Genomic DNA, 18,485 nt, shown 5'->3' on the forward strand with positions numbered 1-18,485 from the left:
AAAAGTGGACAAATGGAGGACAAAAAAAGGAAGAAGTGGTAAGCCTTAAAAAGCTATCTACAACAGATGAATAGTATCTGAAAGCTGTGGTCTTAAATATCTTTTTAATCTTTTGGCTTTTGTTTTAAATTTCTAAACTTTTAATCACATCATAGTAAAACACCTACAGGAGACTACCCAAATCTATATTGAACATAATGGCAGTCTTCTTACCTATCCTGTCCAATCTGTCAATGGCAACTGTCTCAAAAGCCCTCCTCATCATGGGGTACTCCTCCAGCACCTCATTGAAATTGTCCACAGAGAGAGAATACAGGCGACAGTAGGTGTCCGCACGCACACTGGCTGTCCGTCTGCCACGGGTCAGCAGGCAGATCTCTGGAGGGGTGAGAGATACGGTCAGAACAGAAAATGGCAAACCCACAGATTTCAGTGCGTTAGACAGCAATAGAGAAAAGAAGAGAAGAGGTCTGTTAAGCAGTGCGACGCTCAGCCAAAACACTGTTACAGTACATTAAATGTTAAAATGTTCTATTATGTTTCCGCAAAGGCTGTGGAAAACTCCTGGGCTTAAGAAAATGTGTGCTCAGAACAAAGGCTGTGTGTCATCAGCATGACCCGCTGAATGTAACCCTAGGTATTTCCTCATTCACTAGCACTACACTGACAGCAGTGTATAGCATATATAGAGATGTGCTCCATTGCATTCAGTTGTTTCCCTTCCCTTCTTTAGTATCTTCTTCTCTATTACTTTTCCCTTTTATTGGCTGGAGCTGACTGTTGTCTTGACAACCATATTCCCTCCTTTTCCGTTCCCTGAAAGGTTGACCTCCTCTGACTCTCTGGGGAAGGGGGAAGGGGATGTGGGGGCACCAGGATACTCCATTAAGAGCAGGCACTGCACTGGACTGTTCCTGTCTGTTTATATGAGGTTTCTCACGAACTCAGAGCAATCCAAGGAAGTCGCACTTTATTTTATTTTATCTACTTTCTAATGTCACAAAGTTAGTTATATTTCCATGTGTATCTGTTAAATCCACTACCAGACAGCAATAACATCTGTGTTTACACCCCTGTAGAAAAATAGTTTTGGTGTCTACGATGAGTAATTTTTAAAAATTATATATTTTTTGTTACCCGTCAGTTTGGGAAGTCTTAAAGCTTACAGTAACAGGTGTGGCAGACACAGGTAGCTGTAGCTGATACCTGTCTGCTAGTTGAATGAAATTCAAGTATTTTAATACTTTGTTATTGAGGACTAATTAGCACATATATGTGTATATACACATTTTTATAATATATACAGTCCATTAGATTCTCCGTTAGCATAAGCTTCTTTTCATACCGGCTGACTCTCTCTGCAAGAAAGTTTTTCCACCAAACAAAGGTACTGATGTAAGGCTACACATACATGCACTTACACATTTCTAGACAAGCGACCTATAGTGTGCAATAGAGTGCATTCATATTAATTCACTGACATCATATTAAAGCAACTGCTAGTGATTACCAGCAGTTGCTTGAAATCCACTTTTGTTAGAATTGTAGGAAAAGGCATCATGTTCAGAAAGCTCTCTTGAAATTGGAATATCCCTGTTTACACAAAACGTAGCCATTTAGATACTGGTAGCATCAATAGTGTCTACTGGGAAGTGCAGACAGAGGATAATAATACCAATGAAATTGCTGCCACTGAATTAAAAGGGTTTCCAAACCACTGGGTGACCATTTGTGGCTTGTAGATGGGGAAACTGCCATCCTTAAATATACTGAAAGAACAGAGAAAGGCTGGATGGTTAATGTGAACTGTGGCAATTTGGATCTTTGCTTCAATTTTGGATCATGATCATTGTAACCTGTTTCTGTGGCATAACCAGCTCTGTTTCCTGTTTCAGTTAATGTAATATCTGCAAATTCTCTTATTTACGGCTTCATTTTCTGATGTGTTGACAGGAATTAACCCGTTCCCCTGGGATTTTGTTGGGACACCAGAAGAATCTGAGTAACAAACTGCTTGTCCACAGGATCTGCTCACACACTGTGTAATACAGATGATGATTATGAGGTTATGTTTGGCTGTATTCACTGTGGACTTTATGGAAAGGGCATAGGGGTAAAAGAGGAAAAACCGTTCCTCAAAGTGCAATCTACCCCATCTGTGTGTGATAACTGTACAAAATGTAGTGTGGTGTGGAAAGGAGAAAATCCACGAAAAGGTTCCTTAATGTTAGAAAATCTACCAGTGGCTAAGGTTAAGTCGGATACTAAAATTTAAAAGCAGGTAAATCCAATCAAAAAACACTTTGTGCATTAGCTGGTTGGTGATGGTGACATCACCATCTACTTAGTGCTACTGACTTATTCAGAGATTTTACCACACATACACACCCCACTGGAAGTTTAACCGTGTTGTCCCCTCGGTTCTTAGCTCACTGCTAGCTGTGTGCATGGAGACCTGTGATTTCCTCCCTGGTCGCAGGCATGACTTCAAACACTCGATGTCTGACATTATAAATGGCCCCATCATCTTCATTCTGCTGTGCTAATTAGGTGTTATTAATTAGGTGTGTGTGTGTGTGAATGGATGTGTGCATGTGCGTGCTGTGCAGTCATGTCACTACAACAGTGCTCTGGGCAGCTGGCACATCAACGAAACTGTGAGTGGACAGAGCTTCTGCAGAGGGCATCGGATGTTAAAAATGCAGCCCAAAGAGTCACGCTACAGGACCTAAAAAGTGTATGTTGGTGTGTGTGTGGGTTTATGCGTGGCAATAGTAGCACCACATGCTTCTAAACAGCCACAGAGGAACAACAACCCGGGAAAGTGGGACAGAAGTTGCCGTAAGGCTGAACAAGAAGTCCAAATAAAACATTGGGGTAGTTTTTTGTTTATCTGCAAACTGCAAAAGTAACACACACATCTGTGATATTACTGAAGTGTGGGGCTGTCAAACACAAGGCCCAGGGACCAGAAATGGCCTGACAAAGACGCCAATCAGGCCCATTGGACAGCTTTGGAAAATGTGAAAGAGAGCAGAGATTTTGGACTTTTAACTGTATTTTCATAGGTTTTACAGTATTTCCTACTGATAAAGACATTGTTATTCACACTACACCAAAGTAATTGAATAATAGATAAACAATACCAATTAAACTACAAAGCTCACTGCCTTTTCTAGGCAAAACATTCTCTGTAATTTTACATATTTAATTTTTGTGCCGACTGATTTCTGTCATTTGCTACAGCAGCATTTCTTTATCGTGTAGGAAAACTGAGATTTACTGTTGAAATTGCACATTAAATGAGATTACATTTGTAATGAATTATCTTTACACAGACAGAAAGGGGAGTTTTGCTGCTTTGGCCTACTTACGATCAAAGTGAGTTTTAGGTGGACCATGATGTAAAATGAGTTTTACATCCCTGCTGCAGTGGATTCTAGTGGGAAGTAAAGTGTAAATAACCCATAGAAGAACAGAAATGAATAGAACTGAGTAGATTACTGAGTAGTTACATACCTCCAAAGTAGGAGCCATCCATCAGCTTCATGCCAATGCTTCCTTTGGTCAGGACGCTCACCACCCCGTGCTGAATGAAGTACATCTTCTTGCCAATTGTCCCCTCTCTGATGATGTAGTCTCCAGGCTGAAATACTTCAAATCTCAGTTTGGTCAGCATGGCTGTCACAAAGTTGGGATCTGCGTTGGCAAACAGCGGCATGGAGGCCACCAGCTTACGGCAGTTGAAGTTGACAATTTCCTAAATGGCAACGGGAGATACAAATGGTTAATCTGCGCAGATTTTTAGCACAGGGATTTACAGTTAAAGATACAAACACGGGTTTGGTGATAGCTGTCTGAATTAGACCATTTTATAACTAAATACATACAGAGAAGGCTGGAAGTAATCGATTTTAAACACGGGGTTACATTTTTCAGATGAAACAAGGATAAATGACTATTTTATTGAATTTATTCCATCTTATTTCATCTGTGGAGGCATGTGTGTATTCACGGGTGAGTGAGTACATCACAGAAAATGTATGGGATTTTTTTTTTTTCATACCTCGCGCAGAGGCTCATTAAGCTCCTCCAGGATGCTCTCTTCATCAAACATCTTGCCCTGGTATCGGTGCTCATAGTAGTCATGGATTTTCTGTCGGAAGTCGGCTGGGAGTTTGTGGAATGACATGTACTGCTCCACTTGTTTGTACTGGAAGATGGAGAGAGGCATAGGAGAATATTAATGAGAATGAACAGAAGCATAAATCAATGAAAAGAGGATTCAGCAACTTTCTTGTTAATTTTGACACTTTGCAAAGTACGTCCGACTTTAAAGAATCACCACGGCCTTGATACAGAAGTTGCAGCAGCTGGAAAGACAATTCTCAAAAGACTGTGCATGACCAATAAAGCAACTGAGATGTACAGCGCTGCACACACAGGGATCCTATGACCTATTTATACCTGGTAGCCATGGGAAGAAAATTGTGATGAAGTAGTTAAGGAAACATGACAGCTCTGTAAAGCCCATGAGGATTCCTCCCGCTCTGATGTGTTCAGAGAAGAAGGACGCTGTGATCATACATGCCAACTAAAGCCAGTTTCTCTCTCTCTCTCTCTGTCTAGTGATGCTGCTTTCACAAATGCTTTTTTTTTTTAAATGACAAATTTACAGAAAATACTATCAAGGTTTTCACCAAGGAAACGTGTTTTGTTGTTGTGCATTTCATTTTTCATGAAGAAAAAAAAAACGTGAAACAAATCTTCCATGATCTGTGAAGACTGAGGGGAAATAGGTAAATAATTAAGTGGAACTGGGCATTTGAGTGGAAAGAGTTTCTATTTAGAGAAAGGAAGATGTTTGTCACCTTTGCTTGATTAATATGTAATTATGTGGCTAGAAATAATCACGTGAAAACAGAGGTTGACTTTGGCACATCGTGTTTGTTCACTGTAGAGTCAAATTGAACCCACTGATTCACACCATCGCGTATTCGGCACTGCAATGCTTGTCTGAAACAAATGCAGCCTGAATGTCCACTTTGTTGCTCTGTAACACATTTAATGCCTGGATTCCCTGTGAAAACAGAAGCTGCTGGACCTACTGCATAGCTTTTCCTATAATGTGAAATTGAAAGGCATGTTATTCACTGTACACAGACAGTTTTTGGATTGGCTTTACTTATTTATATCACAAATATCCATGATCCCATGGAGTTTCACATACCAGCTGTTGAGAATGGTGGGAATGAAAGAAACTGAAATCCCCCCAGCTTAGCACTCATTACATCAGAGAAGGTAAAAAGTCTAAACATCCAGTTAAAAATGTTAAAAGTGTTTATCTATATGTGCTTTTCCTAGTAAATCATCTTTACTCTTGATCAAAGATATAACTAAAGTACAAGTCTAATACTATGATCAATGAGAAGCTTGAGTAATGAATATGTTTGCATATTTGAAATGTAAAAGATAAGAAATGTGTCTCCAGCCCATGAATACACATTATTCTGAAGTTTAACTGATCTAGCAAATAAAAAAAATATAAAAATGTATCTAATAACAGATCTCTCTTCCCTCCTTGCTGTATAAAAAATATGTAAATCTCTACACTACACACGCTATTAACACCCTGAGGGCGAAAATGTGACCATGTGATTTTGAAAAATGAGCCGATAAGATTACCCATGAAACCAGTGCAGTGCACTTCACTTCCTGTTATATCAGCAGGCACACCAACACAAAATGATGCATGAAGATGCAACATGCACACACAAAAAGGGAGAAAAAAAGACTCAAAGAAAATCATAAAAGTGGAGAATAATATTAATGAATCTCACAGAAAAGTTGCTCTAGAACTGTAATCAATACTGGCTAAAGAGAGTATGGCCCTGTGGATGGGGTTGCTTAATGTTACATAAGGCCCCTCTCTCTTTCCCTCCCAACTTTGTGTAATAAACACTGTGAGTCACACCTCTATAGAATAAACTGTCAGTGGAATGAGTAGTAGATTTTAGCCTGAGGCTCACAGTTAGATTTAAAGGACACAGCATGTATGGAGGGTCAGCAGCAGGAGCACTCACAGTGACCTTGCTTGTAGTGGTCAAAGACACATGCATTGGGAAGGATGGCTTGCTCTCCAGGAAATTACATTTTGCCACATTGTGAAGTGACATATGGCTTTGTGACTAAAACGCAGGCTTGACCCTGGTGGCATGGGTGTCACAGCAAATCACAAGATACTTTATGCAACACCTACTGTACTAGCTGTCGCAGTATGACATCATTTAACTGTTTTCTCTCCAAATATAAAGTGAATGGATTTTGAGCATATGCTGAAAGTCAACACATAATCCAAACAACGACAAAATGGTATCTATAAAATGGTATATACATAATGAAGGGGGATTCCTGCAAAATGAATGTGCCCTTCATGAACCTGATTTTAAAAAACGGTTTAACTTGACAAATTCCTTCCCGTTCACCATGTGTCAGTAACAATAAAGATTACGCCAACTTCCATAATATCTGACTCACTCAGTCAAGCGCAGGGATAAACGGGAAGGCTCCAATTAAGTGTTGCCTGCCCAGTGATTCAGTATGTGACAGCTTCAATTAAACTAGAATGACAACTCTCTCGCGAGCTTGCTTCCTCGTTCTCCTACTACTTGAAATTGGTTGGTGAAGAAGCCGAGCTTTACTGCCTTTCTGATTTTCGCAGCATTAGACTCAGATTAGTGACTACGTCAGTCAAAGTTAGCAGGACAGGAGTGATGTTCAAAAGGCCTCATGCTTGAAGAAAAAGATGTTTATAAGTGAACAAGAAACAATTGATGGTCTCTCATGAGGATATATTAGGAAATGATGTTGTGGAAATGCAAAAGAACAAAGGGGAAAGATGGCCGGTGGCTGTTGTTTGAACTCGGTTAATGCTGTCAATCATGCTGGATAACAGAGACAATAGAAGGTGTATGAAAATCCAAGTTCATAGCCACATCCAGTTAATGCACACTTACAAATGTAATACTTGCCACTTAAGAGAGCAAGTTTTAAAAAAATTGAATACAACAGGGCTTGTTTTGTTTTCAAGTCTCAAGCAAAGATCATCATAATTTTTCAGTTTTATTTTGCCTGATCACTTCCTTTGTTTCTTTGTGTTAATACATAGCTTCCCGGCTTTCTTTACCCTGTTTATCTACCTGTGCTCTGATGTATATTTTACTTTGTTAATCACTTTGATGCCAGGTCTCTCTTGGAAATGAGGTTTTTAATCTCAATGAGATTTTTTACCTGGATAAATAAAGGATTAATCACTTTCCTTGCATGTCTCTGTCAGTTTTACCTTTTTCTTTTTCTTTTTTATCCCTTATTCAACTTCTTGTGTGTATTTATAGTTTCCCTAAATATATCTGTGCATCTGTTTAAAGATTGCTCTTTCATCATTGTAATTGCCTTTGATTGTACAAACAAATACATCCACGTCAGGTGCAGATGATATGCTTCTGAATTGTAGTAATAATGGACTCTAAATTTACAAAGTGTGCCCAAGGAGAAAGATGACACTGAAATCAGGTTCTTCTGTAGGACTTGTATGAAGCAAAGTATTTTTTTTTTATAAAATTAAGTCAGAGAGTCTGGAGGTCATAGCTGCAGAAGTTGCACAGATTTTCTATTTTTTTGATTGGCCATAAAGCCCTAGTTGGTGGCTTGCAAGCATGATGCATGGCTGTCACTGTAAGCTGCCACAGAGGGAAAGGAGAAATTGAATTGGTGCTCGTATTAATGGGCCATGTCACTGAGAGTCATGGCATGAGATGTGACGGTCTTATATCTGTCTGTGTGTGAGCTGTTCTAAGTCTATAAAACCTAAGTCAATTTCAGCTGTACCCTTTTAGCTTTTGACTGAAGAGTGGAGACAGACCCATGGGTTATTATCATTATTACTGTTACTATAATAATAGATTTTAACATATTTCAAAAATTACACCGATAACACTGATTTCTTAATGGCACATAAGACTAACAAAATAGGATTACACATGATTATATCAAAGGATATAATTTACATTTTGACACAGATTCGCACCGCCTTCATGGATTTTTACACAAGTTTAGGTGTATTCATGGATGTTTAATTGATTACAGAAAGACTTTAACACGGAACCAGCAGAAGTCGCTGTTTAGCCAAACATTCGATAATGAGCGTCAACTGCAAAGGAGAGTCTGGCATTTCTCACTTTAAGCCTTGAGAAGTGGCTGTGAGCTCCACAAAGGGCAAGTAAGTGGATGCTAAGTAAAAATATTTTTGGGGGTCAAACTTCAGATGATGTAGATCTGATCTATCACATGCAAGAGATGGGTCCCAAGTTGTCCAGGTCAGGACTCAAGTGATTGTCTAGGTTATAAAGTGAGTAGTTCTTGAAGTCGCTGTTTGATGTGTTAAGGCCAAGTGCATCTCTGCTCATCATGTGAGTCCCCAGGGGTCACATCTTCCTCCTCTCACCACTGTTTGGACACACTGCTCCGTGGCTCTTTAGGGGAGGAAGTGATGGGGTAGGAGGAGAGGGAGTACAGTTACATAAGGGCTAATGCCCTCTGTCCATGTGCGGTGTCCGCTACCAGATGGTGTATTGCCCAACAGTCAAGGGCGAATGGACACATAAAACAGGGGAGAGATGGAAGAATGAAGACGGGAAGAGGGTTTTCAAAGATCCAGGGTCCAAGCACCAAAAGAACACTTCATGATATTTGACACTGTAAAAGTCAAAAGAATATCATCTAACAATTAAATAAAAAATTAAAACATGTTCTAAAATATTTATATTCTACTATTTTCTCTCTAAAATAACAGCAAATATCTGTAAAAGAATGAGACACCATTGTTCGGAGGTCTTGAGCAACCCCCCATATTGTTATATTTTGCAAGAACAATGGTCAGTGAGTCCAGTGATACATTGAAATATAAGCAAACACAAACACAGTATTTGGTTTGCGCAATTCTTATAACAAACATGAAAGTCCATGTTTGGTTTGACCACCTTTATTCTTCAACACAGTCTAAAAGCTCTTAGGATGTTGGCTGCCTTTTGTTCCGTTCTCTGTCATGATCCCACGTTATTTCTATAAAGTTGAAGTCTGGGCTCCTGGAAGGCCAGTCCATGACTGATAGTGTTCCATTGTGTATGACTTTACAACACTGGTAGTGTGTTTGAGAAAATGAAGGTGCAGTAGGCATATTCCAGACGGGAATGCATGGTGGATCAAAGAAAGATGGTACATTTGCGCATTCAGAGTTACATTGACAATATCTCTAAAGCCTCTAGATGAAATGCAGCCCCCAAACATGATATGGCCTCCACCGTGTTTTACAGATGACTGTTGTACTTCTCCCCTGACCTCGCCCTCCAGATGCATCTAGTTAATTCTTTGCTAAGCTGTCTGTTATGTGTAGACACAACATTGGTTCATCCCAAGAGTTAGATCCTTTTTTATGTTAAAATGATTAAATGGGGAGTTTGTATTGCATACTGCGTACTGCAAACACATGACGGACTATCATCATGTGACTATCACGTGGCCAGAAGTTCACCTCAGTGAAGTTATGAAAAGAAATAGGCAGATACACTAAATTTAAACCAAAATTAATGTTTTAAAAATTGAATTCAAACATCCTGACAGAAGCAATGGCTCTCTGGATCCATAGTCTTTGCTGTGAGCGGTTATCATTAAAGGTACTTTGTAGTTGCCATTTGCACCCAGCAACCTTAGATCTGTAGACTGCCCCACTCAAAGAAATCCATCACTAATTCAGCACCATCTTTTAAATCCACTTCTCAAAATACACTCCCGTAGACTTGCTTTTATGTGATTGCCTTTTGATCTTGCCAACTTTTAACCTTGCGATGCTTACCCATGCATTTAAAAAAAAAAAAAAAATCTAATTTCATTTCACAGAGTTGTTTTTCCTTTTGATCATGTTTTCTATTTTTATTTCCCAGCTGCATTTTATTCTTTATTCATTTGTCTTTTCATTATTTAATTTTTGCCCTTTCTGCTTGCTTGTTATGAATTTTGTGAACTACATTTGGGCAATTGCTATTTTCAACGTTTCTCATTTTTGTTGTCATTATACTACCTCTTCAAAGGAGGTTATGTTGATTCTGCCCATGTTTGTCTGTTAGCAAAAAGCCAGAAATGTGATTTCAATTGAATTTGCTTTGCATTTTTTTTGCCTTATTGGAATCAGTACTACACCACTCCCATTTGTACCTCAACACATCTTCGACCACCTTAAACTTTTTTCACCCTTTACTGAGCTTATTTGGTAGACATATACATGCTACTTTATTGTGACTGGGTTTCAGTTGGGCTGTTTTTTCATTAATGCCATAAATCTAAATAAGGCCATCTTGCATTAAACACAGATTACAGCCCTTTCTCTAACAGCAACTCAAGAGATACTGGGGAAAAAAACAGAAAGGGGAAATGAGAGTCTGACTCCATGCTGCAGTCTGCTTTGTGTCAGTTATATGTTTCTGTGTTTTATTAATGCTGTGACGTCTGTAGCTTCAATTCCTGCCGTCTTTCAGATCCACAATTCTTCCATGATGCAGAACAGTGAAATAATAAACAGCACAGCTAAACAGTGCAAGGCTGGACCGAGCCAACTTATCCAACATCCAGTCATTCGTGACTGTTTGTTCATCATTAACCACTGAACTAAACAGTGCATCACAGCGGTTCATAATACGTCCTGCCAACAGATAACAGGCTGGAGACAGAGCTATGAGCTGGAACTCGCCAAGCTGACAAAACAGATTCTTTTTGTAGGATAGTCTAAATGCTAGCAACAGCATTAACTTGTATTGACATAACACAAAGTCAACAGTTAGCGCTTGCATGCTGTGTCAAGACAGAAATGTCATAACTTCCGCACTAAGCATCTTCTCCTGTTTGCATGCACTGCCCAAAGAGAGATGTGGATCTGTTTACTGTGGGATGGAGTTTGACATGCTGGCATTTTTCTGCTTTTATCAGAGCTGACATATATTGTTTGATTATTGGTCTGTTTATAATTTGGATCATAAATAGAGACAGTATGTGTGAGATAAGAGGGGGATGTTGTGTTAATGGGAAAGTGGTCATCAGTGCTTCCCAATGTTTTCTTTCTTTACAGCATATCCCTGTCAGATGAACAGTATTTCAACCAATATTTATATCTATAAGTAGTTTTATGGATTATGTGAGCAGTGTTTACCTGTTTTAAAGTTCTAACCTCTCTCTTAAGTATTTAAATGTTTTATCACTACTTTTAGCAAACTATATCTGCTTGCTTCAGTAAGTAGCTTTAAAACAATTGTTGGCATTGTGCTGATGTTGCAACTGGCTCGGGCTGATAGGAGGTACAGGGCAGTCCAGATGTAGCTAGTGGCAAAATCACTAAGGGTCAGTTTCATAGCAGTGTTGCTTTAATGTTTTTGTCTCCTAAAGATAAATGTGCAGACAGTGCTTACCACGTCTTAAAAGGAAATAAATGAGATGAACAAAAACATGCAATACGTTTCACCATATCATTATTTATTTAACAAAGCACTGAGCTAAAATGCAGAAGCAGCTGTGACTCAGGACCATTGTGGAGGAATTGTACCCAACTTTTATCTAGGTTTGTGAGCATTCATTTTTGCGCAGCTCTCTACCACAGCATTTCAATCTGGCTGAGGTCTAGGCCATAGCTGCACTTGTTTTTTTAATGTTTGATATGCTATGTTTGGTTTTTGCCAAACAGAGAGGTGTGCGTTATGGCCTCTTTAGTCTTGTCTGTACAAACGACGTTGTTCTAGAAGTGTTGTGGTTAGTTCAGATGATGCTTTACAAATATAAGCTGTGCTTTCTCCTGGAAACCCTTCCTAATAATAATAATCATTTATACTTCTTCAGCCTTGTTGGCAATGGCAATTTTATTCATGCAATACATATTTCATTATACGCCAACTCAAACACGCTAAGTAAGGCTTGTAGACTCCGAGCTCTTGGGCTTTTCGCACTTTACCTGGGTGTAGGTTGAATTTCCTAGGGCGTCTACTCCTGGGAGGACTGGCAGCTGTGTTGAATGTTTTCCCATTGTAGAGTAATTAACTTCAGAATTGGCAATGGCCTTGCAACACTTTCCATATTGATGAGCAGCAGCAGCGATAACAGATTCTTTGAAATTATTATTATTATCTTTCCTCCATCACTTTGTGTCAACATGTCTGAATTCTGCAGAACAGCCAAAACTCTGTGTTTATAGAGATCCTCGCACTTGCTAATGATCAATTAATAAAGTGAGTGAAAATGATTTAATTTCATTTGATACACTTAACAAAGTTACCAAACACTTTATAAAGGAATAAAACTGTTGATTTCAAATCATTTCTTTATTATAATTCATTGTTTCACTTTTGGTAAATGGTCTGTATTTGTATAGCGCTTTACTAGTCCCTAAGGACCCCAAAGCACTTTATACATCCAGTCATCCACCCATTCACACACACATTCACACACTAGTAATGGCAAGTTACATTGTAGCCACAGCCACCCTGGGGCGCACTGACAGAGGCGAGGCTGCCGGACACTGGCGCCACCGGGCCCTCTGACCACCACCAGTAGGCAACGGGTGAAGCGTCTTGCCCAAGGACACAACGACCGAGACTGTTCGAGCCGGGGCTTGAATCGGCAACCTTCCAATTACAAGGCAACCTCCCAACTTTTGAGCCACGATCGCCCTATTTTACTAAATAGGGTCAATTCTGTGACCGTGCAATGTTTGCAGTTTATCATATCTGTATGGATCGGTATGGGATCAGATAGCATGAGACATCTTCACATCACCCAGTATCTAAGGAAACTAACAAGACACAGAGCACCAATAACACTGTCACCATTAAGAAAAAGCAGGAGCAAGCTCCCCTCCATGGTCTGCAGAGTCCTAAAGCTTTGATCTGCTGTTGTACAGAGATGACAGACTGGCTGAAGCCCAGTGAGCTGAACCCATGAATATCGAACTGATAGAGCAGAAGCTGTTCCTATCAAAATAGGTTGGAGCTAAATGAGCGACCCATCTCTGTTCATTAGTATGTGATAACCTTATCCATGTTGCTGTAAGGCACAAACTGTGAATTTTTATTTCTTTTTGGAGTCTCCTTATGAGATCAGAAAGGAACAGAGGGACCCCCTGATCTATGCCACCAGTGAGCTAAAGATAGACTGTGATAAACTCAACCCCCTTATTTTTTGTTGTTTATTTCAACAAAATACTAAAAATTACAGTATCGCTTGCAGTACAACTTGCTAACTCAGTTATGCTGTTAGATTTACCACACTGGTAAAGTGGAACTAAATTAAATTTTGCTCGTGTTGCTAACACCTGGGATAAATTGAATTTAAGAAAAAAATATCATCAGCAATCCTTTCCAGAAAAGGGGTCCCAGTAATCCAGGATAATCCACAAAAACACAGTCCACTGTTCTCAGGCAGATTATTTCCTCAGAAGGGAGAAACTGTTCCAAAGATGAGTGCAGATAGTGTGGTTTGAGGATTATTGATTTTAAAAGACATAAAATAAAATGTTTTAAAGTCCTGAAAATACGATCGAATATCAAGGGAAATAAAAAGCAAAACAATTATTTTGTGAACTCGCAAAAAAGTAGTTGTTTTGAGGGGGTCAGAATCTTCATTATATATCATCACCAAGCTGATTTGGCAAACGCCCTGGGAAACATTTGTCTATCCTAGGACTACAATATGCATTTTTATCTCACTTTTGCGTCTCCATCCACACATGAGTAAAAAATCTAGTGTCTCACCTTTCATGCAGTAATTAAACAGAGGCATTACAAACAAGAAAATAATACTTTTGTTAAAATATTAATATTAATACCAGCTTTAACTAACTGTCCCAAACATGTCTGCTTCACCTGAATTCCAGATTTTCCTTTTTTAAATGGTGATACACCAACGGTGAGTCAGAGCCCTACCTTTTCTTGGTACTGACGTCTAGATGAGTCAAGTGACTGGATGAGCGCGGTGGCATGGCCGATGAACATGGCATAGCAGGTGGCTCCTACAATCATACTGAGCATGGTCAGCCAGATGTCCGACATGCTCTCCGGGGCTTGTCTTCCATATCCAATGCACAGCATGTGGCTCATGGCTTTAAAGAGGGCAAAGGAGTACAGCTCGCTCCATGTGTCGTTCTGTAGAAAGAGATATGAGGGTAAGAATCAGTTTAGTAAACAAAATATAAGTTAAAGAAAAAAATATTGAAGAGATTGGAAAGAAATAAGAGAAATCAAGATCCTAGAATAACCTCCACTTTCATATTTTTGGTTTCATGCTTTGGCTTTGACACCTGAAACACTCTTCTTATCTTCTTTGCTGAAGATATACTGTTCATACACATTAGACTGATGCAAGAGAGGGTGAATTAAAGAATGAGTCATCTAAAGAGTAAGACATTCCTGTGGTCTGTGGTTCCGTGTGTGGTGATTGTTTCAGGTTTAGCCCAATCATCATCGTTGAAAAACATCCTCTCACCTTGGCTACGCAGAAGAAGATGGAAACACAGTGTTTGGTTAATGAGGAGCTCATACATCTACCTACTCCAGTGTGTCTTTGATTGGTTCTGGCACACTCATTCTACCTTAGGGTTCATTAGAAAGCCCTCCACAGGCACTACTGAACCTCACATCCTCCCCTCAAATGGTTGTATTCTCACACATACACACATGTACCACAGTATGTGTGTGTATGTGTGTTTCTTCTGCGGCTCCTCAACCTGTCAGCCACTGATTGACTACACATATTTTTCTCTGGCATTTGCATTAAATTTAAGATTCAAGTTCTGCTAGTTTTGGAAGAGGTAAAAAAGGATGTACTGGAGAAGGAATGCTGTCAGGTCTTTATAATTTAGCATTTTAAAGGTGATTTGGAGGAATGCAAATAAAGAAGATGAAATTTCAAAGGCACTTGGTCTCAAGGGATGGGGTTTACCAGAAACTCTTGTGCCCTTGTGTCACTCGGCCTGCTGATTTTGTTTAGGGAAATAAACAGAGCTGTATAATCTGATGCAAAATACTAAAAGCAGCAGTTCTAAGAACCATCACTATGTCAGCTTTGTTATTTCTACACAATACCACCTTCCAACTACAATACTTCCTTTACTTTAATTCGTAAACATTAATCATTAAGCACATTAAAATAACAAATATTATCTGCAAACCCTGAGAATATATGAAAGTGCAGAGTTTGAGACTAATTGACAAATTATGGAGGTAGTGTGTAGGCAGTCCATTGACAGTCTGTGAGCAGACTGGTCATCTTCCTGCAGTGACTGCCCCCAGTGTCAGATATATATGCTACAACTTGTCTGCTATGTTTTGTTCTATTGGTCCATCAAAGTGAAATCAAGTGTTGGGAACAATAAAAAGTGTCCACTGCAGCGACTGTCTGTGCTGTAAATACAGATTTTTTAATTTCATCCTTAATGGTTTCTCCTTTTGCTCCCTTCCCTCTGCTCCCTTCTCAACCAATCAGCATTTGACTGCAACACAGCATCATCCGTTTCAAGGGATTTTGGAGGACTGCACAGGAGCTCGGTTGCAGTTGCTGAAAACCCCTCTCGTAAGCACTTCATAGGCAAATATCTCTGCAAATGGACACAACCAGGCTAGCATAAATTAAGCATAAGTCTCCCTGACTGCCACAGGTGGCGAACAGACGTGGAGTGGCCATCAGCATGTGGGCCACATTGCTGGTGAATAAGCAGCAGGAGCAGGGAGCCCCAAGGTGTTGAAATAAACACCCTCTTTCAGTCAGCTGCATGTATCTGCCTGTTTCCAGCTTATTCTCCTATAGTCAAATACATGTGTACATTAATATACAGTACACACTGTATTTCAACCGACAGAGCTTCACCGCAATATAAATATATTGATATTGACATTGAATGATATTACAATTTTTTTAATGATACAAAGTGCTCAAAAAACGAATAAAAACATATAAATAAACACTATTTGTATAAAAGATACTGTATACAATAAGTAATTACAAAGTCATCCATTCATACTCCTGGGTTACATCAGTTCATGAGCACATTCTATAAAATCATGAAATTGCCCCTAGCCTGTTTCTTTTTGATCTATACCACAACTCCTGATGATAAAATAGAGTATAACTCATCTATGGGTGGAAGATGCAATACCCTGACTGTCTTTCATTATGGCCACGTGGCTGTTACTGAAAGCCCAGGTGTAAATTAGCGCATGCCGTGTTCCCAGAAATGATTTGGGTGACGTCATGGCTCATGTTGCAGGTAAGCTTTCTGTTTCTGATCTGATTGTCACACAAGTACATGACATAAGCACAAATGTAGGATGTATATGCATTACATGTGGCATGGCTATTGGTGCCAGACAGGCAATACCAGAAGTATTTCAGAAAGGGCTGATTTACTGGTATTTTCAATCATAACCAACAATAAGGTTTATACAGAATCATCTGAAAAAAATGAGTTATACAGTGAGCAGTGGGTCGCTGAACAAAAACCCTTATTTATGTCATAGGACAGAGGAGAATGGCCACATTACTGGAAGGTAAGTGTAACTTAAACTACCACTCATTATAAAAACATGTCAAACCTTGAAGCAGAGAGGCTAATGCAGCAGAAGACCGCACCAGGGGCCCGTTCTTCGTACCTCGCTAAGTAGGTTAGCCGGATTAGATTGTTGACGATTTCGCGTGATCCTGGATCAGTCGGTTCCCCGAAGCTCATCCGGGACTTGCTGTCATAGCAACAGAGCCGTAAGCGTAAACCTGCTCGGGAGCAGGTTTACTTTATGTAAACAGGATTAGATCGCGGCCACGCAGGTATGTCCGCTTCATTTATACGAAAGCAACAGCGATAAATAAATAACATCAATGTAACTGAAGATAATGCAGCACTTGATCCTTTTATTGATGTCACACAGATACACACAGGTCATTTCCTAAAAAAGGGAAATGTACTATTAACATTCTATTACATGTATGTGATTATTACAGATTTAATTCATATTTCAGAGTAGCAATTGTAAATTACTTCGTGTAATCAAGATGAGAGACCACGGCTATAAAAGCGAAGGTGGATTTGGGAAGTCTGTCGCAGCCATGTCCTGTCCGTATACGCGAGCAGCCCATTGCGGAAGGTGCAAGATTGATAAGGAGAGTCCTCAGAATCCAGCGTATATTGCGGGACAGACAGGATCCTTTAGCTCAGCGCGACAGTGTGCTCATAGAGAGATATCGATTTTCCCGTGAGGGTATTATTTACTTAACCAACTTGTTGACGAGGGGGTGCAGGACCACCACCTGTCTTTTGTTGCTCTGCCCTTTTCTTGGTTGCTGTTATAAACAAACAGATTATTCCAGGGTCTCTTTCCAAGAGACTAAAAGCAATATAAGTGATAAATATTACCATTCTGTAGAATATTCTTATATTTCACTTTTACCTGTTCCCATGTTCTAGTGGGTCCTGTCGTGGCTCTAATGTGAAAGAGGATAAAATATAACATATTATAATATTGTAATATAATATTGGATAATATAGTGTAATATAATAAATCTACCCTACCGCCTACTGGTGTTGGCCAGAGGGGCCGATGGCGCGATATGGCAGCCTGGCTTCTGTCAGTCTGCCCCAGGGCAGCTGTGGCTACAACTGTAGCTGCCTCCACCAGTGTGTGAATGTGAGAGTGAATGAATAGTGGCATTGTAAAGCGCTTTGGGTGCCTTGAAAAGCGCTATATCAATCCACTCCATTATTATTGTTATTATTAAATTACTTACGAGTTTAATTTGTCAGCAACTTCCTGCCAGCCCTCGCTCCTTGCTTTTGCAGCCTTTGCAGTGTTCCCTTGCGTTCTGATTAAACTCTGAAACTCCTGAAATCCCTCACTCAAGAGTTCTTGCTCTGCTGCCGAAAAATACCGAGCCGAGCGCGCTCCGTCGACATTTTCGCCGACCAATCAGAGGGTTGCCGATCAATGTTTCTACTATCGATGCGTAGCCCCTTTTACAACACCCAGTGATGTCACATTACTGCATCCAGCTGTACTAATCGTCAACAGCAGGTGTGTTCGGGGAACCGGATTAGCGCGCTCACGGTTAGCGCGATGGTTTGGTCTTGGATGTTTCATTTGATCTTGGATGTAGTAAGCCACGTACGAAGCACAGGGCCCAGGTGCCACTCGAGACTACAACTGACCCTGAGTTTGCTGTGACATTAGAATGGTATATGTAAACAACACAAGTGAAGGCCACATTGGCTAAAGATAGGAGAAGAAAGTGGAGGAACAGAAGAAGAAGAAGTATGGGGGTGGGGAAAAAAGTCGGGGATGAAGCAATCAGACATGCAGTGTCTACGACTGCTGCATTTGTAATGACAGACAACACCTGAAAGACAAAAC

At 39.9% G+C, this 18,485-nt stretch overlaps 1 protein-coding gene across 2 annotated transcripts in view; it reads right to left on the reverse strand.

Annotated features, from left to right (window-relative positions):
- hcn2b (hyperpolarization activated cyclic nucleotide-gated potassium channel 2b) overlaps positions 1-18,485 on the reverse strand; it is a 43,259-nt gene that overhangs the window by 10,160 nt on the left and 14,614 nt on the right. For both annotated transcript variants that reach the window (XM_085399428.1, XM_085399429.1), the window contains exons 4-7: positions 14,016-14,234; positions 4,067-4,213; positions 3,520-3,760; positions 214-378 (exon numbers count right to left, since the gene is read on the reverse strand). In XM_085399428.1, the coding sequence (XP_085255554.1) occupies positions 214-378; positions 3,520-3,760; positions 4,067-4,213; positions 14,016-14,234 (772 nt within the window). The remainder of the gene's footprint in view (positions 1-213; positions 379-3,519; positions 3,761-4,066; positions 4,214-14,015; positions 14,235-18,485) is intronic.

The sequence above is a fragment of the Rhamphochromis longiceps genome, linkage group LG23 (assembly GCF_057381845.1).
Source record: "Rhamphochromis longiceps isolate RC_006_pf linkage group LG23, R_longiceps_female_GT1.1, whole genome shotgun sequence".
NCBI lineage: Eukaryota > Metazoa > Chordata > Actinopteri > Cichliformes > Cichlidae > Rhamphochromis > Rhamphochromis longiceps.